The sequence below is a fragment of the Ceratotherium simum genome, chromosome 6, assembly GCF_057802395.1.
Source record: "Ceratotherium simum simum isolate JZ-2026a chromosome 6, ASM5780239v1, whole genome shotgun sequence".
NCBI classification, from domain to species: domain Eukaryota; kingdom Metazoa; phylum Chordata; class Mammalia; order Perissodactyla; family Rhinocerotidae; genus Ceratotherium; species Ceratotherium simum.
Genome location: NC_141905.1, coordinates 19,112,933 through 19,138,563, shown reverse-complemented (window position 1 = coordinate 19,138,563; position 25,631 = coordinate 19,112,933). Strand labels below are relative to the sequence as shown.

The following is a 25,631-nucleotide window of genomic DNA, read 5'->3' as shown; positions in this document are numbered from 1 at the left end:
CTGAACTCTGCCAATGACAGAAAGCTCCTTACTTCGTGAGCAATCCCTCTGGACTGCGGGACGAGGTTTCCTGTGAGTGAGCTCTGCTAAAAGACGTCAACATGCTTCACTGCAACCAAACTTTTTAAGTGTTGTCTTCTGAAAGGACTCAAACTTAACACAACACTCAAATGTGGTCCCACCCATACAAAATAGAGGGAGCAATTACCCCAACGTCTAGTCTATTCGTGCAGCTTTTCTATTTTTAGCAGCCCCATCACCCCAACAGTCCATGCAGAGCAGGTGGTAAAGGCAAATCCCCAGGGGTTATTCATTTACTTCTTAATGAACTCTGCCAGGTCAGTTCTCCAGGGCGTATACTTTTATAAAATCAGTTTTTTTCAGCCTACATGCAAAACCACATTTATCCCTTTTGAATGTCACCTTATTGGTTTTGGCTAATCGTTCCTGACTTGTAGTTTTTAGTTAAAAGGAACTATATTGGACATTTATAAGCTTGAAGAAAACCACAGGTATTCCAAAGGCTTTGGGTTACGCTAACATTTTCCGCTACAATGATTTTTGAAGGAATAAGAAACGTTATTCAGAAAGTAGAAAACAAGATGAGTTCAACAAAGGAAAATAGCACTGCCCCACTCAGAGCCCCTCTAAACCACTAATGAACACGGGCTAGATCTTGAAGGGGCAGATCATTAACTTCTTTACTTCCTGCAACCAAATGAGATTAACAATGACATTATTTCCCTTTAGAGCCAGTCAGGGCCAGAAGCAGCAAGTCAACTATTTTAGGGGCTGAAAGGTGAACTACTGACTTAGTCCTGGACTTACACAATAGGAAACAAGCCTTTGTTTTTCATGGGTAACTCGTTTCTTGGATAAATTATGTAACAGGCTGGTTAACTGTTACAAACATGAACACCACCAGTGAAATTAAACATACATTGAAAAAAAGGTACGGGATTGAGAGCTGATCCAGAAGCAGTTATTTGTGGCTTTAATCAACAGTTTTAGAAATATTCAATGAAAACAGAGACTCCAAGTTAATTGCCTACTTCAGACTACCTGGTACATTATCATTTTATTACTTCTTTAAGTTGGCATTAGTGACTATTACACCCACGGGATTATACTAGATTCTATAGAAAATGCATCTTTAAACTTAAAATTAAATCAGGTTAGAATTTTCTTAGTTTCAGTTAGTAACTGTCCTGACAAGAGCTTTCATTTTTATCTCAATGAGTTCCTCATCATAAGCCTGATGCATTTTTCAGAAAAATATTCAGAAAGTGCACTAAAACATACCCAATTATCAGGCACAAGCTTCCTTCTTAGAATCCTTTTCAAGAAGTTACTTGCAAAAAAAGCTCAAATCAATTTTCTGTTAGGCATTTGATGAATCCCTTGACATGAATCAAAAGGCCTTCAAATTGTTTTAGGGAGAAAAAGAGTGAACAAATAAACAAAACCCCTTTCTATGGTATAATTGAGAGCCAGATTAAATGAATCAAATCATTAATTCTAATACCTGACAACTAAAAATCTTAACGTGTGTGCTGCTCTCACACTTAGCAGGTGCTATAGGGACAGAAGACAGACCCGCCGCAGCCAGGGGGTGGTGGCAGGGGCAGGGATTGACTACAGGGGAATTTCCTGGGGTGATTGAGCTATCCCGCATCTTGATCGTGGCGGTGGTTATGCACCATATTCATTTGTCAAAAGTCTGAGAACTCTAGGCTTAAAAAGAGTGAATTTTGATGTATGTAAAGTATACCTTCACTTTTAAAAATTGGGGAGGAAAAAGAAGGTCAATGGGAGGAGGAGCTAGTGGTCTTCCCAAATGGATGGGTCTTGGGCACAGACACGAGTCGTGACCATTTCACTCCCCCCAGCAGAGTTTTACCTCCACTGCCTGTCAGTGAGAGTACTATTCCTCAAGTAATCACTCTCTCTCCTCCCGTTGTCTCAACCACTACTTAGTCCTCAACCCATCTCACACTTTCTTCCACTCCACCGCTCTGCTCAAGATCTCCATGGCATCCTGTCGCCAAATCCAAGAACCGCCTTTCAGTCTTTGTCTTAGCAGACCTGTCTGCCGTGTTTGGCACTGTTGGCCACCCACTTTGAGTTGGGACCCTCCACTTCCTAGACTTCTAGGACATCTCCTTTCAGAGGGAACTATCCTATTTCCCAGGTCTTTCCTCCTGGGTCTCCTTTGTGGCTCATCCTCTGGCCTCTCTTTATAATGTGAGTGTTTCTCAAAGCTCTATCTTCAGCACATGGCTGTCCTTTCTGATTCTGCCTCTGTCTTTATACTTATCTGCCTGAATGTCTATCCATTTGTCTATCCTTCCATCCATCCATCCATTTTCTCCTTTAAATCCCTCCTCAATGATACCATCCCAAACTCTCTCCAGGCTCTTCTCTCATAAATCTCCTAATTCATATGCATTCACCCCCTCTGCTTGGCACATCTTTCACTTTCCTTCACTTGACATTCTTACTTACGGTTCAAGGCTCAATCTAAACATCATTTCCACAGGAAATATTCACCTCACCTCCAGATGAGGCTAACTCCTTCAACTTTTATATCCTAGTACAAAAGGATATAGTACTCAAGGCCTAGTACTACAGTACCTAATAAATGACAGGTACTTAATAAATTGTTCTTGAATTACTTAAGTAGGTTCCCTTGGTATTGCTCAAAAGTAATGATCTTATCTAACCTCAACCAGGAATATCAAAATAAAAACAAGAGGCAGCTCGTTTGATGATGGGAAGTGGACAAGACAGTGTAAAAGATCTTGGGTCCCAGAAATGTAGTAGGCATTGCCCTCAGTGAGAGGGACAATATGGTTTCTTGAAATATTTACAGAACTGAGAACTTACACACCTATTAGAACTCACATATTGTTTCCTATTGCTGCTGTAACAAATTACCACAAACTTGGGAGCTTCAAACAACACGCATTTATTGTCTTGCAGATCTGGAGGTTAGAAGTCCCAAGTCAGTTTCAATGGGCCAAAATCAAGGTTCTGGTAGGGCTGTGAACCCCTGGAAGGCTCTAAGAGAATCTGTTTCCTTGCCTTTTCCAGCTTCTAGAGCCGCATTCCTTAAATTCCTTGGCTCAGGCGGCCCCTTCCTCTATCTTCAAAGCCAGCTTGCTTCAGTGGTCACATTACGTTCTTCTATGTCAAATCTCCCTCGGTCTGCCTCTTATGTGGATACTTATGATTGCATTTAGGTCCCATCCATATAATCCAGTATAATCTCCTCATCTCAAGATCCTGAACTTAATCACATCTGCAAAGTCATATAAGGTAACATACACAGGTTACCTTTTGCCATATAAGGTAACATACACAGGTTCCAGGGATTAGGATCTGGATATCATTGGGGGTCACATTCAGCTTACTGCACATACTTAACTCATTTCAATTCATTCATTCAAATATTGAGCACGGGATACATCTCAGCCATGCTAGAAACTGATAAATATGGAGGATACAATATCGAGCAAGATATAGTGCCTGCTTCAAAAAGTTTTAGTCCTGTGGGGGTAATAATACAGGAAACCGACAAGAATTATACATTCTAAGTTCTGTGATAGGAATAAGCAGGAGGTACCATGGAAGCACCACAAATATCCAGCATAGGAATCAAGAATCAGGAAGAAAATGCTACAAACGCAGTCACAAAGGTCACAAAGCCCATCTACTCTATTTTAACAGAGAAATATATGTACATAGTTTTAAAAAGCCAAATTCTTCTCATGGTTTTTAAAAAAAAAAAGCATTTCCCTGCTCCACCTTTCCTCACTCTAATTCAGTTCCTACAAAATAATTCTTTGAATTCTTCTACACGTAAGAATTCTAACCCATGACCACACTACGTCCTCTCCATTTACTTAGGGTTGTAACGCTCTTGGTGTTGTTTTGTAGCTTTCTGTCGTGGTCATTCGTATCTTCCTTTAGATTTAGTCCTAGGTACTTGATGTTTTATGATAATATAAATGGTATCTTTTTAAAAATTTCCACTTCTATTTGTATTTTTCTAGTATATAGATAATTAAGATTGCAGATTTGATTATTTCTCCTCTTAGTTCCATCAGTTTTTGCTTTACATATTTTGAAGCTATGTTTTTTGGTGCTACTAATTTAGGGAATTGACCCTTTATCATTATGAAATGTCTCTCTTTATCTATAATGATCCATCTTGCTTTAAAGTCGACTTCATATTAGATTGATCAGGCGGGGACTCCAGGGTTTTACTGTGGGGACCCGAGCTATCGGTATAGGTAGGTCTTTTTCCCTTGAGCTGCTCAGTGTCCCCAGGGAAGGTTCTTCTATTCTCCTGTCTGGAAGTATTTAGCCCTAATAAGAAAACAGGGCTGGGGGTCTCACTGTGTTGACTTTCACTTAATCCCCAACTTTAGTGAAGTGCCCTAGTCCTGCCCTAGTGCTGTTGTCCAACTTCTCCAGCATAAAGCTTCAGTTTCCACCGGGGCGAAGGACAAGAAGTAAGCTGACTGACTATAAGGGACAGGAGAGACAATCTGGCCTTCTAAAAACCTTTAACTAGTCCCCTGTTGTCACCCCCCAGCCCTTCTTCAGAGGTCCCTGGGTCTGTGGCATGGACTGTCTAGCTTCTTCACGGCCTGACCCCGCTACACAACACCCACCAAGGCTGGGTGGGGGGTGACGTTCTCCATTCTGCAAAACTGGTCTTCCCCTTCCATCTGCTTCGGCATACTCTGCCTTCCATGCTTCTCCCTAGTTCTCTTTCCCTTGGTGGCTTTTTGCCCTTTTTTATTCTTTCACTGTCATTTTCAGTAGTGTTTTGGAAGCGGCATAGATAACATGTGTCTTCAGTTTGTCACATTTAACTAGCAGTCCCAAACTCATTTACTCTTAAACACCTATAGTTCTAATAAGCGTGATTACTGGTTTCTGAATCTAGGCTTTGCTCCTTATCATCTGCTTAACCTTGGGTTTGTCACAAAACCTTTCTTAACCTCAGCATCCACATTCCACTCCCCAAAATATATAATATATATATTTATCAGCATTAACTTGAGAGAGACATTACAGTTGAAGGCAGGCATGTATGTTACTGACAAAAAACTAAATCAAAACCAAAAGGGGAGTGAACATAAAATAAACATCATTATGGGGCATTTTGATTTTGAGCCCAACAGTACCACATGGTTCAAGAGTCAGCCTGAAGGAGATCCATACTTTTAATCTCAAAATTCTGATCTATAATAACCAGAGAGGTTACATCACATTCACGGCAGTCGTTTTAAGAAAGCAGTGGCATATATATTTTACTGAATAATTTCTATCAGAATCTATAATTAAAAAAAAAAAAAATTGGGGGAACCCAAAATTTGTATATTACCCTTGTCACCAAAGATGGCAGGCAAATTGGTGAAAAATTTTTTTTCGTTTATGCCTACCTCTCTAACCCATGCCCCAGACTCATTTTCAATTCTTCTCTCTCTGTCTCACACAGACACACCCTTTCTGAATGCAAGTAGAGAGATGACGTTTCCGCTACTTACACGTGTCACACCTTTGGACCCGCCGGCTCTGAGGCTTCGTAGTTGTGTTCTAAGAGATCTGTCCATGCTTTCAGTTTCACCAGGGAATACAGTAGGTTACCTGGATGTGTTTCTAAAGAAATCAGTCTTCCACTGCATAACAAAATATGCTGTCTAGCTTTTATAAAGGGCATTAGGCATACCACGAAGATAAGAACAGGGATGGTGCCCCTTCCAAAGCCTCCAGGAGGAGCCAAAGTTAACTCCTTCAGATGAGGCACCACATCCCTTCAGCACTGCTCAGCTTGTTCATCTGCATCTGAGAGCCTTCCCACCTGCGGGCCGAGGACAATGAGCAGCCCCCCTTACCCGCCAGAGCCTGTCCTGATCTCAAACACGAGATTTCCATAAAATTGCTTCAAGGGTGAATCAAATAAAATCCTTCCCTGGCAGAATAGAAGCTGTGAAAAGACTAGAAAAGCTGAATGAAAATCCACATATCATGCAAATATAACAGGGCAAGATAAACAAAAATTGGTTAACAAGATTGCAGTGTAGGAAATGAGATTTAGCACATCTCGGTGGTGCATTCTGGCTGTTTAGTAAAAGAAACAATTCTAAATCAGAAGAGGGAAAAAGGGCTACATGGGACCTGAGCCGAAAGGTTGTTCCCAGGCCCAATATCTTGGAAGGGAAATTAATTAGGTCCATCACAAATGAACGGAACCGGTGAGGATCACAGCTCGACAGGCCCTCCCGAGGTCAGGCTTGTAAGAGAAGTACTCACAGCTCTGCCTTATGGGATTCTCAAAGGTTAGTCCCATGCAGACCACTGCACCATTTACAAGTCCACCAAAGCCACAAGCCATGTGGATCTGTGCCCAGAGCCCTTCACTTGGTTAATATGCACAGCAGAAGTTCTCTTACTATTTTTCCATAAAATGTAGTTTAAAGACTCTTTGTTCTTTCAATAACGAGCTGACCATTTCACTGTCGGCTCATTGCCTATCTGGGTTACACCACGGCTGCAGGTGGCTGCTGTCTAAATTCCTACTACTGATGTATCTTCTTTCACCTTTCGCTCCAAACAATTGTGTGTCTGCATTTTAAATCATCTCCCCTGTTTATGGTTCTCTAGCAGTTATAAAGAAAAAGAAACAAGGGACAACCAATAAATGAATGAATAAAACAACAGGACCTGCTTTTGCAGATAATAAGCCTAAGAGTCATCAGATAACCTCAAGAAAGCAAAACTTCCTGCTAACGCTTCATGGATTAAATTACTGAATTGACCATGATGGGAAAAATGATGCATTTTTGCTTTATGAAGGCTCCTTTGACCAAAATTTAACCAAGTAATTGCTAAGCTTGAAAATCTGAGGCATTACGATAAAATAACAATATTAAACATACCTCACATAAATGAACTCATTTCATCCTCCCTACCCCTGAGGAAGGTCTACTATGACTATCCCCACTTTACAGACAATAATACGAAGCTGAGAGGTTAAATGACCCACTCAAGGCCACAATCTGGTGTGACAGTCAGGACGCATACCCGGGCAGCCTGGCTCGAGGGCTCTCATGTCCAGCAACTCAGCGGGGATGAGATTCACGTGAAGGTTTAAATTATAAAAATCAGTTAATGCACAGTAAAACGAACACAACTTAAAGATGAGACAACAAATCTGTCCTGAACATAAGGATAGAATCTTGAAAGACAATTTTAAGAAAACCTTGAATAAAAAGGAGAAGACTGGAGAAGTAAGGCAGCTACCAAAGCCTTCTTTTAATAATCCATAATTTTTAGTATTATTTGCTTCAAGAATGGGAAGGAAAAAGAAAACACTAAGAGAGCAAAACAGGGCTCACTGCATAAAAGCTGAGAGGAGGGGCCATTACTCTGGGGGGGAGTTGTCCAGCTTTCATTTTATTTCTTAAGGGGGACAAACAGTGAAATAAATTTTGGATCTAACAAATGCAAGGCAGGAAGGTTTTACTAAGCCTGGAGGTGTCTGAGGCCTTGACTTTCATCTTACTGTGCCAGTAGCAAAATGCAAGGAAGTATTCTCATTTAACTGCCACTCAAACTGTACAGAAATATTAGAGTGTTCATTCCTCTTCCTAGGGAAATAATAGAGCATTAGTTCCTCTTCCTCAATAACTGAATGAAAAGACTTTTGGGGCCAAAGGGTCAATAGGATGCAACAGCATGCAGTCCTCTACAAGTTCCTAAAATGCTGCGACGATGGGAACAGTGACCTCCCCATACGGCGTACATGCAAGAGAGAAAGCCGAGTGTTTCCCACCGTTGGCCACATGGAACAGATCCGACTATACCCCACGAGGCTGAATCTCATGTGCAGCTGGGCAATTCCTCCCCACTGGGAGCCCCCTGGACCTCAATGGGAGCTCTGTCTGTGGAGGCGATACTGGCCAGGCAGAGAGGTTAAGAACTGAGTTGATTATGTCCGCTCAGGGAGGAATTTGTATCTGAGAATAGCACTATTGTTAGTTGGTACTCAGTTCACCCGTATGAATTTAATAGTGTCCAACTCCCTATTAACTTTCTTCAGTGACTGTATAAAACCAGAAGAAAAGAAAGAAGCCACCAGGCATGAAATTCAAAGCCAAAGCAGCCAGGCATCACTCAGCTGTGGGGTTCATTTGATATGTAAAGGTATACACGGGCCCACAACTGTCACATTAGTGAGACCGAAGTGGATGTGTTTGGAATGGGGTGGTAGACTTCACCAGACGCCTTTCCCCAGGGCCCACCCTGCCATATGGTTCTCTCTACTTTTTTCTCTCTTCATCTTTTAACCATTAAACTAAAGTACTACCCTTTAAATGCTGTACCAGTGGTGTGGACAAGAGTTTCTTCCTAGAGAGAAAAGTCTTACACATTTATTTAAGAACCACTTGGGGGGAGGAGGATGCATGCCATGTGACAGCCACTGTTCTAAGCCCTTTATAGGAGATATTTTTATTATGATCCCATTTTATAGATGATTAACTGAGGCACAAAGAAGTTCAAGGACTTGCCCCAAACTGAGTTGAGATGTGAACACAGGAGCCTGACTTCAGAACAGTCTGTGCTCTTTTCCTCAAGTTATGCTGCCTTGCCCGTCAGGCAGAGCCCCCGACTACAGTTAGAATGGACGGACACTTCTGTCTACTGGCCAAAAGATAATTCCTCAGCAGCAAAATAGTAAGTTGGTAACAAGAGAGGTGAGAGGGCTATTATACAAATTCTAGAAGAATCCTTTCTTTTTATTTGTTCGTTTAGCAGATCTATGTGCAAATATTATCCTTCAGTTAAAATACTAATGACAAAGATACCCATTGGAGAAAATGGTGATTTTACATAGAACTGAGTAAGAGAGCAGTTAATAAAAATAGTGATCGTGAAGATTTTTACAGAAAAGAGGCTCTAGAAAGAAGTCCTGAGGTGCTGCGGATCCCACAGAGGAATTCATTCTCGGGGGGTATGAACGGTGCAGGAAGGGACCTTCAAAGTTTAAGAGCTGGCATTTTGGGGCAGAAATGGACCTTGGAAAGGCAAGTCTCGCACCCTACGCCATGGTGTGGATATGGCTTTTGTCGGAGTCCCAGTCCACTCAGAAGCAGCTAAAAACTCTTTTCCGGAAAGCTCCCATCTTTCCAAAAAAGAATTCCAACCTGCCCGCACCCCAGAAGTCTTCTGAAGCTAAGATGGGAAGGAGAAATCAAAGAAGTTCTCTGGCATATTCTTTTTTATAAGAAACAGAGAACAAAGAAAATCATAGGAGCATGCTAGAACCATAATACCAGGAGCCCTAGAGCACCAGCCAGAGGGAAAGAAGTGGTCAAGCCATCTTTTCATACACACGACAAAGTCTGCTCCGTGAAACCAACTCAGCTCCTCTACGATGGATTTCTAAAAGATGCATATTTCTTCTCTTGGACTTGTTATAGAAAATTCCCAGAAAAAATGAGTTCGGCATAAACGCCTTCTTCAGGGAGTTCGGCAGAGATTTGGGAGCCAGAGAACCAAGGACTTGCCATAGCGTCTCACAGCCACCTCACCTTAATGTTCAGATTCAGGGGAAATTCACAAGGACTGTCCTCATGCATTTCAATAAAGATAGAACAAAGAGTGAACTCTAAAGCTTAACAACCCCCCCTGCTCCTCAAGGTAAGTGTGAGAAAAATACTCATGGCATAGGAGCTGTGTACAGGAAGGGCTGTGCGAAACTGACATTTTGTCAATTTTACTCCATTTGAAACAGGGTGGAGTCCACTGCTCACAGGAATCCTATGACTGTTTAATGAAGTAACATCAACCTGCAGGTATGCTACTTTTAAGAACTGCAAATACAGTTCTTCTTATTTTAAAGATTTTCATTTTAAATATATCATGAGAATCTATGACTTACATTTTAAAAAAATTTAATGAGGCCGGCCCTGTGGCTTAGCGGTTAAGTGCACGCGCTCCGCTGCTGGCGGCCCGGGTTTGGATCCCAGGCTCGCACCGACGCACCGCTTCTCCGGCCATGCTGAGGCCGCGTCCCACATACAGCAACTAGAAGGATGTGCAACTGTGACATACAACTATCTACTGGGGCTTTGGGGTAAAAAAATAAATAAATAAAATTATTAAAAAAAAATTTAATGAACTATTTTTAAATTGTTTTTGATTTATAGAAAAGCTGCGAAGATAAGTCGAGCTCTCTTCTACCCCTCACCCAGTTTCCTAGTTGTTAACATCTTACATTACACTTTGGCACACGAGTTCAATTGGTGAACCAATATTGACATTATTATTAACTAAAGTCCACACTTTATTCCAATTTCCTTAGTTTTTACCTAATGTCCTTTTTCTCTTCCAGCAGCCCATGTGGGACACCACATTACATTTAGTCGTCATGTCTCCTTAGGCTCCTCTGGACTATGACAGTGTCTCAGACTTCCCTTATTTTTGATGACCTTGGCAGTTTTGAGGAGTACTGGCCAGGGATTCTGTAGAATGTCCTTCAGGTGGGATTTTTCTAATGCTTTTCCCTAATCAGACTGAGGTTATGGGTTTGGAGAGGAAGACCACAGAAATGCCATTCCCATCATTTCAAGGGCACAAACTATCCACCTCACTTGTCACCAGGCTGACCTTGGTCACCCGGCTCGGGTGCTTGCCAGGCTTCTCCCCTGCAGTCACTTGCACCCTTTGTCCATACTCTGTCCTTTGGAAGTGAGTTATTAAGCAGAGCCCACATTCAAGTAGAGAAGGGGGAGGCTATGACAAATTTTTATAATGTTTCAAATTTTATGAAATTTAAAAAACGTTTATAACAATGTACTTTTCAAGTAAAGATCTATTTGTTAAAAGGAACATTCATTAATGTATCTAGCCTGAGTCATTTTATAGGTGTGCTGCAACTAAGAGGGTAAGAAATACATGTCCCTTTATCACTGTGCTTCTATCAAATTGATAGAAGTTTGTCCGACATAAAGCAAACACAGTCCTTAACTCTTCTGCCCAGATCATGGTTGCCCAATACCTGGCATCTCCCCAAGCACCCATGGCAGATAACGATAATTGATGATGGTTCTTAAAATGCTGATGCAGCTCAATACATAACGACACGGATGGATGATCATCCAAAGCAAATTCCCCAGCAATAGCAATAGAAGGTTCCATTTACATAAATTTATTTGCATCAGAAAAAACTATGAGGATAAAGAGAAACTGTTCATGGTGATTATCTCTTACAGATTGGGGTGATTTTATTTATTTTTCTTTTGCTTCTCTACCTTTTCTTATTTTCCTATAATGATCATATAATACTTATACGCCATTTAAAAATTCTAAACCAAAAAAGGTATATATCGTCAATCAGTATTTTTCTCCCCCACATGCAGAGGAACACGGATTCCTGTACCAGCAGAGTGGCTCTCGTAAAACAAAGTTCCCAAAGGCTCGGACAGCAACTTAGCCACTTTTTGCTTTGCTCCTGAGTCACCAAAGAGGTCCAGTTCTATCCTTCTCTCTGGTTTGACCTCTCTTTACCCCAAAACGACTTATTCCGCCTTCCAGAGCTATTCTCCTCTGTGTGACCTGAAGGGAGGCACAGAACAGTTTCAGAACTCCTAAGCTAGCCGTGGGTGCACCACTTCCTAAAAAGCACAAGACCTGTCACCAAGCAGGAATCCACGGCATCCCTTTGCTGTCTTGTGTAGCTCTGGTTCTGGCCACACTGGGGACAGCCCATTGCTGGCCAGCAGCTCTAAGTGGCTAAGTGCCAAGGAGGTCCAGGAGAAGGCAAACCCTGCTGCTGTGCTACAATGGAAACTAGAGTATTCAAACAAACAGAGCGAGAATCCCTGTCTCTGGGGCCCTTCTTCACAGCCTGTCCCACAGATGGAAAGCTCAGAGAAGAGGGAAACCAGGGTTTCAGCAGGAGTTCCCTCAGAGAAACGGCACCAGCTCTTCTTCATGGTCATCTCCAGCAAAAGTAAGGGGCGTTATGGACACTCACTGTGCTTGCTCCAGTCCCCACTCTCTTTTAAAAAGCTGTTTCACTGAAGGCTACAGACGGATTTGTCTGGACAAGCAATGTTGCTCCACAGTTTACTGGGGCAAGCCACGCCCCTGCATAAATCCTTGTGCAAAGTTATTAAAAAGCCTTTCCTCGACTATGAGTCACAGGAACACCCTCAGCATAAAAAGCATCATTTCACGTTAACTACCTAATAAAGAGTAAACCCCATTATTAAAATTCTGTACTTGACACTTTTCCCCGTGATTGGGAGCTATTTAATCCTTTTGAAAATGAAGTTTCATACAAAACAATGAAGAATCGTGAAAAATAAAAGGCATTCTGGAAAGTATCAAAAGATTCCTGAAAGCCTGCTTCCAAAGAGAAAAAGGGAAAGAAAAACCTGCCTGCAAAAACACCCTGTCTATGCCAGTCAGCCCAAGGCCTCTGTTTTTAAACACAATGACGTTCCTGCAACTTGTGATGTGTTTGCAAATACAAGGTCCAGTGGTGGAGGCCAGGGTGCAAGTTGGCTGCCCATCTCCACTCCCCATGCCACAGGAGGCCGAGGCCCACCTGCCCATGGGGGAATCTGGGCTGCTGCCTCTGCCTTTTATCCCTAATGACTCTACAACGAGACCAGCCAGAGCAGCAGCGATGCTATTGTAGCCAACTATATTTTGAAGTCACACAGGCCCACAGGGGAAGAGCTAAATATAGAAGGAAACAGGCACAGTTCATGGCTGCACGGCGAGAGAGCAGAGGGGCTGGGCTCAGTCATATTCTCTCTCCTTGTGGCTGCTCCGTCCCAGCCCCAGATCCCATTAGTTGGCACAACAGCACCTTCCACATCGCAGAATCGCAGAACACTGATGACAAGGTGACCTCAGGGACCGCTGTCCCATGCTCTCATTTTGCAGGCTTTGCAAAGGAGTCTAGAATTCAGCTGTCTGGCTTATTCACAGACCCACAGCAAAGCCTAGAACCAGAGTGAGCCCAGTGCCCTGAACTGCCAAACCGTATGTCTACATCCAGGCACAATACACCCACCAGGGCCTCTACTCTCCAATTCTTCTTTGGAGCTGATTTATTTTTTATTTCACGTTCAAATCTAACAAGTTTTCTGATATCAATTCCAATGCACTGGAAAATTCTAAGTAGCAAATCAAAAAGAGAGGAGGAAATAAACCACTCATAGACAACTCTTTAAAACTCTCAGGAAGTGAGAGTTGAGAGTTCAAGAGAAAAACTACAAAAAGCAGTCAAGAGAACTAACAGAACCTAGTAACCTAAAATCATCTCATGGAACAGACCCTAAGGACATTAACGGATCAAACGGTGGTGACCCTGGGTGCAGAAAACATCAGCTTTTCGTTCCATATACACCAAAGTGTATAATTAATACATGCAGTAGAGTATGAATGAGATGCTGGGGTTAAGTATCTGCATAAATATGCATGTATACATATATATACACATATATAATTCTTACCTTCCGATATTTTAAAGGATGAATCACAAACTATTTACAAAACTCAGCTCACCAGAATGACTCACTGCCTGAGGATTGCAGAGCATAATAATTCTAAGAGACTACTTTATAGCCAGCATTGACAGCCATGACTTCATCAATTAAAAAAAACATCTTAATTAGGAAGCCTATTTCTCCATGGTCTCCAAAAACAACTGACTTCCACCTAGAGACCATTCTTGAGCAGTGTCTTATAATGTGCTGCCCCTGGCTGAACACAGGTATGAGGGCTATGAGTTATTTCACAGCACAGACTAAAAAGAAGGCCCAAGATTGGTTGAGTTCACTGGCTGGAAGCCTGTTCCTCATGATGGTAATGCTGATGCACACCAGAAGCCAGGACTGAGAAGGGTAGGGAGGGAACACAACTGGGAAATCAAGACCTGTTGACAGAATTATTTCAGTCTATTATGTCATCAGTATGAGAGCAGAGAGACAACTCGAACTGTGTGACCAGTTGCAATGCAAGTGCCCCCTTACTTAGCTATATCCAACATCATAGTCATTCCACTGATTTACATGATTTCATAATATTATAGCCATGGATGACCTGTTAAATCTGGACTGATGCAAAAATGGGGGAAAAAACCCAAATTATTAATTTAATAATTTCAATTTATCTGGCAAACAAATTATTTTAAGCCTGTAATCCATGGGGAAAAGCATTAAAAAGGCTCAGGGACTGAAGCAGACAAAGTGACCTCCTGGGGTCTGAGTTACAGCCCAGCCCACCCTAAAGAAGAAACAACTGGAGTCAAAGACTACACACAAGCATTCTGAAGACAGAAACCAACACTAAACAAATTCAACGTACAGTTAGCTCACAACTATCCACACCAGTGGCAGAATAGTCTATTCATGAAGGGACAGGAGGAGAAGTGCCCTGAGACTGGCTGGGCCCACCCCTGCCTCCTTAGGTGCTCCAAGAGTGATACCTTGGGAATGTAGGAGGGGTAGGAGGGGGAACCAAAAATAGAAAAACATAGCCGGAAAAGTATGCTGCCCTATAAAGAAAGGGCAAAAGGAAGCAAGCTGCACCCAATAAGAAGGCAGCGCGTGATACTCTGAGTGTTTTTATTTGGCGTGTGTTACTGACATTTGTGGAAGCTGTTTCTCCGTAGGTCTCTTAAACAGAGCTGATTCTCATGTCCCTGGAATAACTGAGGACGCTTATTTAAAGGCTGAGGATTCAACTACATGACTTCTGAGGAATGCATCCTTCAAGACTGACGATATAAACAAAAGTGAACAATTTATTTTACATATGATTGAAGAATTTCTAAAATCACAACACCAAAGAATTATTAATCTCTTAACTGTTAAGCCCATTTGTAGAACTGTGAGAAAACTAAATTTGTCTACATGCTAATTCATACATTCTTTCAACAAAGATTTTATTTAATACTCGCCATGCATACAGCAATGCAGTAGGAGATATGATGACGTAAAACTGAAAAGATGAAGCAAAGGTGTAGGAGAAAAGTAAAGAAAAGACTAGAGGAGAAAAAATCCCACAGAATCATCCACTGTAAACAGTATAAGAGATGAGTCAGAGGAATAAGAGAGGGGTAGAGTTAATTAGGGGAGACATCTTAACAGGGGTAAATCTAAATGAAGTCTGACATTGGTGATGCTCACAAATTGGCAGAGAGAAAGAAAGAAAGCAGGCATTTCCACATTGGGGATTAGAAATCAGCAAAGGCAGGAAATTGTGGATTTCTAAAGAAGGGATTAGTCTGGCACTGATGGAGGGTCCACGACAGAGAAGAAGCCCAAGCCCAGTGAACCGTGGCCTTGGACACTCCAACGAAGGTGCTCCAGCACAAAGCAACACATTACAACTGGCCCTAAAGGACTTACCCCTGAGATGCACGAGCACACATTCAGGGCTCTTCCTTACCTTTCCCGTAGAAGAATTTGCGGTAATAGTAGGCCCCAAGGTCAATGTGCTCTATGATGTAGCGCTTCACTTTCTCCCTGTGAATCGGCTGGTTCTCTCTTGGCACTTCCAAAACCGAGACACCTGCATTTGTGCAGTGAGAGCTGAGAGATGATTCAAAGGAACAACTTTCCCCGGAGCTGAAAGATGATGAGTTGGCCCTGGAGAGTGCAATCCTCCTGTCACCTTCCCCGCCCGTCTCATTTCTAAAGTAAGGACAACTGAGGACAAGGTCATTACTTTTCCCGTCTCCCTCATCAGCATCCAGGTTCTCTTTTGAGTTGAGATCCTCCTTGCTCCCCAAAGGGGATTCACAGTTGCCCGTCTGGCCAGCTGGCATCTGAGTCTGGGAGGCTGCAGAAGCCCCGGTGGTTATGTTTTTCCTTTTCCCCACATTGGCCCTCGTGGCCATGGCTTCATTGATATTAAACAAAATGCTCTGGACATCATAATGTGCAAAACATCGCTGACAATTCCAAGGGCGGATGCCCCTCTCAAGACGACTGTCTTCCAGATCAGACATGAACTTGAAAGTTTCATGTTCACTTTTAACAGTTCGCAGCTTTCGGAAGAGGGATGTTTCCACCGACTCTGACTTTAACCTCCGTTTGAAAGGCTTGTCCCTGTCTCTCTCCATTAGGAGGGCACTGTCCATGTAGTCTAATCCTGAGATGCGGACGAATTCTCCTCTAGAAATCTGTGCTGCTGCATGAAGGCTGGGAGAGATTGCAGGGTCGCAGGGGAAAAACTCAGGGAACCCAAAAGGGGCCATCGCTTTGTGGTCATAATTCTCTACTCGGTACCCTCTGAGCATAGCAAAAAAGTTCTCACCAGATAAGCCTTGCCGGTCAATGGAAGATGTGCTTCCATACTCCCGGTGGAGGGCGGCCCCGGTGTTGGGGTTCACCGCGTTTTGGTCTAAGACGTCTTCAGCGTCGATGTCACTGATGGTGACATCACTATTGCTTCTCTGTCTTATGGGGTGAAGTCCTCTTTGAGGAGAGTGAACAAAGATGTCTCCGATTGTATACTTTGCCTCCACAAAGTCTAGGTCCAGCTCCTCCTCTTGATGACCATCGCTCTGGTCGTTTTGCCCATTGTGCACGATGGACGCGACACTTTCGTAACTGGTCTGAGACCGGCTTTCCCACAGCGCCTTGCAGGTCAACTCCTTGGAGCAGTCCTTTTTGGGAGGCCACTCAGACACTCTTGCTCTCACACCCATCTTGGGCACAGCTGGGGTACCATTAGCCGGACCACCACCCTCGTTGGAATTTGAGGCATTTAAAGAAGTGGCGGCTCCCATGTTGCCATTAATGGCTTTAAATTTTCGAGCAAAATAGTCATCGGACTGCATGATTCTGGGAGAATCTTTGAACTTCGCAGAGGCTCTGCCAAGCTTGTGCTTCTCTTCTTGTGATTGCCTTGGGTCACTCATGTCTACTGAGGCAAGAAGCTCTGATCTCACCAGAAAGACTGATGGAAATCTAATTACATTGTTATTTACAATGCGATATTAAATGCAGATATAAAGGCTTCTTCTATAGTGTATTTTCTCTTTTTAACCAAAAGCAAACAACATCCTCAGAGTGTGGTTTCTCCAAAACCAACCTGCTTCTCAGCTGTTGTAATAATTTTGTATACCTCTGTCCTCTTCAAGAATATTCCTTAAGACAACTGGCCATGAGCATTTCCTTCACCTGAATTAAAAAGACAGAAAACAGCCATTAACAATTATTAGAGCTCAAGTTCAATACATTCTACATATGGTTTCTTATCTGTCCTTCTTTCCTATTTCTGCCCATCTCCAATTCCCCCAAATTGTCATGAAGTTTCATGTCTCTATTGTTCATACTGCTCCTTCTCTCTGGAACATTCTACTTTCCTGCTCTACTTGGCTGGCTAGAATTTATACCACACAATCAAGCAGTACCCTCTCCAACAAACTTTCCCAGCGTGTCACCCACCTTTACCGACATCTGAGCAAGGACTGCTTCTTCTGTGTTCCCACAGCACCTGCGTCTACACCTGTCATAGCAGTTTTCCTTTTTCTCTTAATTGCTGATTCATTGATCAGTTTCTTCCACTAACTTTAAGCTCCATTAAGCCAGGAATTACGCCTATTATCTATGTATCAACACTATCTATTAATGCAGCCTGGCTTAAATTAGGTAATTAAGCAACATTTCAATTAGTTATAAGAGCAACACGATGGTCATGTCATTGTTTGAGTATTATTATACTATCTTTCAAAATAATTAAACTCAAAATGTCCAGTAGCAAAAGGGTCAATACCAGGCATTAGCAAACGAGTTTTCAGAATGGTCTCTTGCAATCGAATAGGAACTCACAGAGATCCCCCTTAAAGTGGGAAGGAGTCTTCAAGAATTTGGTATCTGAATGAGGACAACTTTTTAGTTCATTATACCACCAGCAACTTGACAAATGTGCAGGGTAAAGTAAAAGCATAGAGATATAAAACACCACAATTTACCTTCATGGTTGCTAGAATTGACCTAATCAACTCTTCTCTTTAATCACAAATAAGTTTTTCAATTTACTCTATCTTTAGTTAAACAAAAATTTTTCCAGGTATTACATATTTTCCCAACTCATGGTAGTCTGGGGGGTCTTACTTGTTGGCATAAGAATGAAAGAACAACTCTACTTATTCTGAAAATAATGATGGTAATAAAGGTATAATATAGCTGATTTCCCCCAGCCTTCACCAAAGCATAAAAAATAACTGCAATTCAGGTGGAAAATGTTAAAATTCCAGTTAGTGAAACAGAGTAAGAATGGGCTCTTTCTAATGGGCTCTTAATGGCTTTGAGAACATGTGTGGTATCCTGGAAGGGCAGGTATTTTCTTACGATGGCACCCTGCTTTCACCCCATTGAAAAAAATCAGTCTGGTCATGACAACAAGCTGTCTGCTCCCAGGACAGCTTCATAATTGAGGAAATATAATATTTTAGGATGTGGCAAACAAAGAGGGAACGAGCAATCAGATGCTTCTGTGCACAGAATAGACCAGTGACCGCCCACGGTTCTCAGAAAGAGAAGAGAGATGACTGCATCTTATCCATTTCACTTAGAATTACTATGTTTAAAAGGATCACAGATGATTTTGAATTATAGTTATTTCCTTTACAATTTAGGTTATTATCAAATCTTTTCCTAGAAATGGAAAAAATGACAACTGAGATATGAAAGAAAACAACTTCTTGCCTAATATCTCTCTGTTGAAATGGTATTTGACTTAGCGTACTAGCTTCGACATAATCTATAAATCCTATTGACAATTCTGCTGCTTACAGAACACGCAACAAAATTTGAAAGCTTAAGAAGTACTTCTAATGGTTGGTACAGAGCTATGTGAATTCTCAATGGCATTAATATGACACTCATTTTCAGTTATATACTATTAATTTGTAAGAATCCTGTTACAGAAGGAAGAACCACGCCCCACCCCGCAGCCAGTTCCAAACCACTGAGCTGTGTAGTTTCTGGAAATGTAATCAAGAACTAAGTACTCACCACCTTAAGAAATTAGAAAAAGAACAACAAAATGTACCAAAAGAAAGCAGGAAAGAAGGAATGAATAAAGATAAAAGCTGAAATTAATGGAATAGTGGGGAAAAAAGTAGAAAGGACAGAGGAATCCAAAAGGTAGTTTTTTTAAAAGGAGGAAGAAAATAGATATATTCCTTCCCAAGCCTGAAAAAGGAAAAAAGAGAAAGAATAACATTATACAAGTTTGAAAATTCTAAAAGGAGACATGACCACTTATACAGAAGAGATTAAAATCAATTAAGTATAAAACAGTTATACCACAAGCAACTCTATGGCAACAAATTTGAAAACACAGAGAAAACTAATGATTTCCTAGCAAAACATAAATGCCCAAAGCTTATCCAAGAATGATTCCTGTTGAAGAGAATAGAAACATAACTAATCCATGACTAAAAATACCACCAACATGTACATGAAATGCAAAGAGCCACCTTAACCATGACCGTGGAACTCCTTTATCCTATCTATGAGACCAAATGCTATCTAAAAAATTTAGGATGTACCCCATCTTCCTTTCTTTTCTGTGTCGTGGCACATAACCAAAGTACTAATATTCACACAGCAAATAGCAGTCAAAGCAGGAAGGTGCTCTAGGCTAGGAGCACATCTTGCCCCCCCACCTCCTGACCCGCCCCTAGAGCTGAGCAAACCAGCACCTCCCCACACCGGTAACCCATCCACTACACCCCAGAGAGAAGCTCTGGGTTCAAGACACCTGCCACTAGATGTGTTAAATACAGAAACCGTAAAACTAGGATTAGCAAGGACAACACATACACTGAACAATTAGTCCTCGAAAAACTAACCATCAAGTTATCAGAGGTCACTAGGCTCAGACTCCTATCTAAAAATCAATCTTCTGAGTTTTCACATCCCTTAACGTTTCTAACTTTATCATTGTTTGTAACAGATAATATTAAAAATACAAAATCTTTATTCCATAGATTTCCTATAGAAATGGAAGACATCAATATTTTGTCAAAAAATAACAATTATTTTAAAACATAAATAATAGAGGCAATTAAAAATAGATGAATTTGTGCTGAATTTTATTATTAAGCATGCCAAAAAGCACAAAAACTACAGCAAACTCAGAGCACACAAAACCCTTTCCTGAAGAAATCTTCTGAGAATATTCCTTCAGTTATGATTTTTTAATTTTTTATATGTCATAAGAACATTAGCTGTAGTAGACAGCTACTGATTTTTCCTGTCTAGAATCTATTCCCCTGTCTTCTGGTAATGGCATCCTGAATTCCTCCGGGGACCACATTTCTAAAACCATTTAATTTTTGTGGGGCCAACTCCACCCATAACATGTGAGCCAGGTTTCACCAATCAAAATGCTGTGTCTCCTGGGTCCAGTGATTGGTCCAGGGATGAGCCCGGGACCAAGCCAGGCCAACGACAGCCCTGCCAGGAAGGGTTACCAAGCACTGGTGCTCTGATCCTCGGCCATGCTCCAGCAGTAGAACATAAATACGGAGCTGCTACGGTTCACGAGGCAGGTATGACTGAGAATGGGGACAGCAGCATGCAGGCAGAGCCAGGAGAGGGAAAGAAGGACTCCTAAGGACAGAGCTCTTGACCCCAACTGGGCTTGGAACCAGTTCTACCCATGGAATTTTTCAGTCACTTGAGCCTACTGATTACCTTTTGTGGTTTATTCAGTTTGAGTGAGATTTCTGTGTAGTCGAGACCAATTTTAAATGTTCTAAGAGACCATATTTATATTTCATTAAAGACCAAAGACAGTGAATTCAACATCCACAACTTCTTTATACTGTGTTGCACAGACTGCCTGGCCCATGAATGAACAAATGAAAAATTACAGATCTGGCACTTGAATCCAGTATCAAAACCAGAGCCTCCTGGGCAAGATCCCTGCTCTAATACCATAATTGTATATCCTTTCACACATTTTATGCCTGCCACTAACAATTCAAAGTGTTCAAAGCCAAAAAGACTTGACATAGTAACTGATTAATAAACTTAAAGTTGCAACAGAACTGCAGGAGATCCCTTCCTGCCACCTTATACTCCTAGCCACGTTTTCCAGCTTGCCATAGCTCCCCAAGGTGAATCTCTCTAATGACAGAATTATAGATAGCACCTTCCTCTTAAAAATATTACTAAAATACTTATATATTTTTAGTACTGTGATAAAAATAAAACACCTCAAAACAATTATAGCATTCGTTTTTAAGTAAGAAAAATTAGAAATATTAACATCATGCAATATTAAAAGTATTATAGTACATGGGGAAGAATAAAAATCAATGTCTTTGCAAAGCAGATATGAAGAAGGAATGGCACAGGCTCTAAACAGGGAGAAATGCAGAAAGGAAAACAATGGAGGGAATGAAAATCTAAAGCCTGAGCTGGAACGGCCTCTGAAATAATCAGAATCGAGAGGTGAGACTCTGGATGAGAGGGAGACAGAGACAGGTATGCACGTACACATGCGCGCGTGCACACACACGTATCTCTCATCCTCTTTAGATTTTTCACAAGTTCTAACCTTCCTCCTTTGCCTGTTTCCACTCAGCATTCAGTTGAGAAGTTTCTGAAAGACAGGGATTTGCACTCTTAGTAGCATGAACATGAATGTAATGAAGGTAGAATCTAGGAGGCGTCCTGCAAACACCTGTCCCTTATTTATTCTTTGTACTAATCAGGTATTTACATGTCCTTTGTGCTCAAATCCACTATGATCTCAAGTGCAGGGTAGTGTGCCACACCCCCTGACAGGTGTTGATGGAGATCAAACTGACAGAAGAGACGGAAAAAGGACGACATCTCAGAGAAGAGCCTTGAAATAGCAGCCTGCAGAAATTAGGGGACTGTGAGTGGTCCCCAAACAAATCACAGTGCACACAATAATTACAGGTGAGCATCACTACAGAACAGGGGAAAAGGTAATCCCCAAAGCACAAAACTACCTTTCAACAAAGTCTCTTAGGGCTTTTGGTGAGTCTGTGAGGCTAAGATGAAAAGCCTGGGCCAATTGTCCAGATTAGTCCTGTTCTTGTACCTCCTCTCCCACTCTCCAAGCAGCCACTTGAAAGACTTTCTCTCTCTTCATACTTTCTGCCCCAGCAGCTCAGCAAATATTGCAGCTTCTTGCTTCTCAGAGGAAAAATAAGTCTATAAAATTTCATTCAACTTTTGCCATCACTTAACAAACTTACCCATTTCCGAACCTGTCCTCCCATGGTACCCCTTGGTTGACAGTGTTTAAGACTTGTCATCTTTCTTTAGACAAAAATCCAAATTATGGCTTACAAGACTCTTCCCACTCTGACCTGCTCCATCTTAAGCCTCATCTCTCAGTGTTCTCCTCCTTGTTCTCTATCCTATGCCCCAGACATACTGAGTGTCTTTCAAGTCTTCAGACAGGCCACTCACCATGACTTCCTCTGAGCTGCTCCCCCTAAAGGAGCATCAACTGCCTTGGCTGAGCTCGTTCTCAGTGTGCTCAGCCCTGACTGGTGTCTCTGCAACATGCTCCTGTGCTGCCTCTACTTCCCAAATACCCGTTTTCTACATCTTACAATGGCTTCCTGTTTCTCTCTGAGTAACTCTGTGAGGCCCCAGGGATGTGTCTGTTTGGTTCACTGCTTTATCTGCCGCACCTGGCACAGTTTCCAGTATATGGTAGATGTTCAATAAATATTATTAAATAAATTAATACATTAATAAACAAGTATGTTAGACAGTAACCTTTTATAATATAAAATATTTAATATTTAAATGGCAATACATTGTATCAAAGAATATGTTATAATCATAAAAGTATAATAATTTTGCAGAAACATGTTTATTATAGAAAGTCAGATAAATATGGAGAGTTGTTAAGTCTCTGCAGGACACTACTTGCCGCAAGGCCTCCTCAAATCCTTACAACTGGTCACCTTGAACATAAAATTCAACAATTACTCCACTCTGAAAAGAGAGCTTCCCACCCCCATTTCTGTACCAGCCAAACAAGGTGATTACAGACATGTCTTCTAACTGTACCAAAAGAAAAGAAGACCATACTTCATCTTCTAATCATCTCAGCAGTGACATCTATTAGGCGAAAGGCCCATTCCCAAACACGATGAGAAATAAGGGGCCTAAAGGGCCAGTCCTGTCATCAGTCTCTGTCTCCCTCTGAGCTAGGGAAAGCAGCCGACTATTTCCAGAGCTCCATTTTTCTTTAGGTGGCCTGGCGCCAACTTCCTGGGGATCTGGATGTATGCCCACAAAGGGTACCACTCCAAAACAGGATGGCAAGTGGAAACTGTATAATCAGAGGGCCTGGTCAAAAGGGCACCTGGGCCTCATGTCCAAGTCAGAGATGAACCTACATGAACCTAAGAGCTCCCACACATCATGCTGTTAACGAACAGCTGTAAGTCTGCTCCTGTCCTTCCTCTCTGTGACTTTACATCACGTCGTCATTCTAACAGATTGTAAAAAACTGGCTATGATACTTTTAAACTGGCAAATGCAGGGTTCTCAAATAAAAAGGCCATGGCATTTTTCCACAAAAAGCAAAAGTGGTATTTCATGATATATTAAGAAGGTGTAAAATAAAATGGACCCCCTTATGTGCATATTACGAATACCACCCTTACCACTTGCTCCCTCCTGCCTTAATTCTAATTAAGAGGACCTTAAATGTACTACTTTCCTAACTTCATGGCTAAATGAACTCATGTTACTAAGCTGCTGTGGTTAAAAAAAAAAATGAAACATTAAAGAAAATGAAAGAGTCATTTAATTCCTTCCCGAGGACTTTATAAAGAGAGAGACTAAAAATCTGCAGTGGGGCCTCAGCAGCAGCACAAACATCCTCCTCTCCAGGTAATTCCCCAATCCTAGATACTGACCATTTCCAGGACGGAAGAAGATATGGAGTTCATCTCAGAATGATCGTTAATTAAAATGGATCTCAAACATGTTTCTACAGACAGTTTTCTTCCTTTCTTTGAGTTCATTTTTAATGTCAAGGACATTGACCTCCCCACCCGTTAGTTTCCAATTATTCTTACATTTCATCAAATTCTTGCTCCCCAGTAAAAATCGAAAATTGTCACCACCTCTCTGTGGGCACTTTAAAAATCTACATGTGAACCTGTGTGACCTCACAGGTACTGGGATGGCCTAATGAGGAAGAGCTAGGGAAAGCAGCAGCCAACAATGCAGAGAGAAATTAAAGAATTTTAGAGCTTGAAGAAATAATCTGTTCTCATGCTAATGGTCTTCACATAATTTTTAAAGGACAGAACAGAAATGGAAAAAATGTGATATTTAAGCATAATTGTCTTTAAATAGAATGTTTCTCAAAGTTTTCCATGAGACATCAGTGAGTCTTTAAGACCCATATTATAGTTATAATTGAGCCACTTATCAGGATTGCAGCTGTAGCAAATGGATTGAAAACCACAAAATACACAAATTATGAGCCTCATTCAAGGAAAAAAATGTTTAAAATTATATGGCAGATTTATAATAAAAGTACAACTACCATAAAATGCTTGCTTTTCATACTCATATTCCATCAGCTCTAATGCTAACATGTATAATAGGGCAGGTGATAAAAAGAGGGACAAACTGTCCCCACTTTTCCCCTCTCTGTGGCCTGGAAGACCATAAAACAGCTGAGGTGTGCTCACACTCAAGGTCTGATCACCTCAAATGCATTTACCATAAAATCACCAAGTTCAGGTACATTCAGCCCAGCATTAAGTGAAGTTATGATTAAATAGCTATAAAACAATCCATGAACTCAAATTCTTATCATGTAGACCACTAAAATCAAGGATATGAGACAATGTGATAAATGGGCTATTATTAAATAACAACAGTCATAAATGGATACAGAAGTTCAATAGTAATCATCGCTTTGACTGCTAAGTTTTTGGTAGATCTGGACATGAAAATAAGTTCTTAGACATTTATCATGAATTAAACATTGAGATGGTATCAAAGATAAATATTTTGGGGCTGAGAAAATTAAGAAGAGCAAAATTCTCCTCCTTGGGGTTTTATAACATAGGGGTAACCTATGATTTGTGGAAGAGAATAAAACCCTTTCTTAGTGGAACATTCACATTGGTGTTACACAATTAAGTTTTTGAATTACTCCACATTGCTATATGGAGGAACTTCTCAAGTGATGTCTCCAGAAAAGCAGATTCCCTTGATGGAGTTAAGGATTTTTTCATCAGGGTAAAGCAGGGACTCCAGTAAAAAGTGCCTGAAGGATTCAGTCTCCACTAGAACCCCATATCATGACTCTTACTTTATACTGAATTATAATCCTGAGTGAACAATAGGGGCCAAGTCAAAGTCTTATTAGGTGCAGCTCTTGTGTGACTTTCTGTGAAGCAGCTGTGAGCTCCATCAGAGTGGGTCCTGGTCTATCCTATTCACTGCTTATACCCCCAGCCCCCAGAGTCGTGCTTGGCACTTAGCTGGCACTCGTGATTAACTTACATCCATCCATCCAAATTGAAATGTTTGCAAACCAAAGTACCCCAA

The 25,631-nt window shown here is 41.4% G+C and overlaps 1 protein-coding gene across 5 annotated transcripts in view; it reads right to left on the bottom strand.

The window, feature by feature from the left end:
* The window catches only part of SIPA1L2 (signal induced proliferation associated 1 like 2), a 217,569-nt gene that overhangs the window by 89,224 nt on the left and 102,714 nt on the right, over positions 1 to 25,631 (bottom strand). For 4 of the 5 annotated variants that reach the window (XM_087431941.1, XM_087431939.1, XM_087431943.1 and 1 more), the window contains one exon: positions 15,487 to 17,225. In XM_087431941.1, coding sequence (XP_087288067.1) covers positions 15,487 to 16,963 — 1,477 coding nt within the window. In that variant the 5' untranslated portion in view covers positions 16,964 to 17,225. Of the gene's footprint in view, positions 1 to 15,486; positions 17,226 to 21,621; positions 21,675 to 25,631 lie in introns of those variants that run through there. The other variant, XM_087431942.1, reaches the window with a different exon arrangement.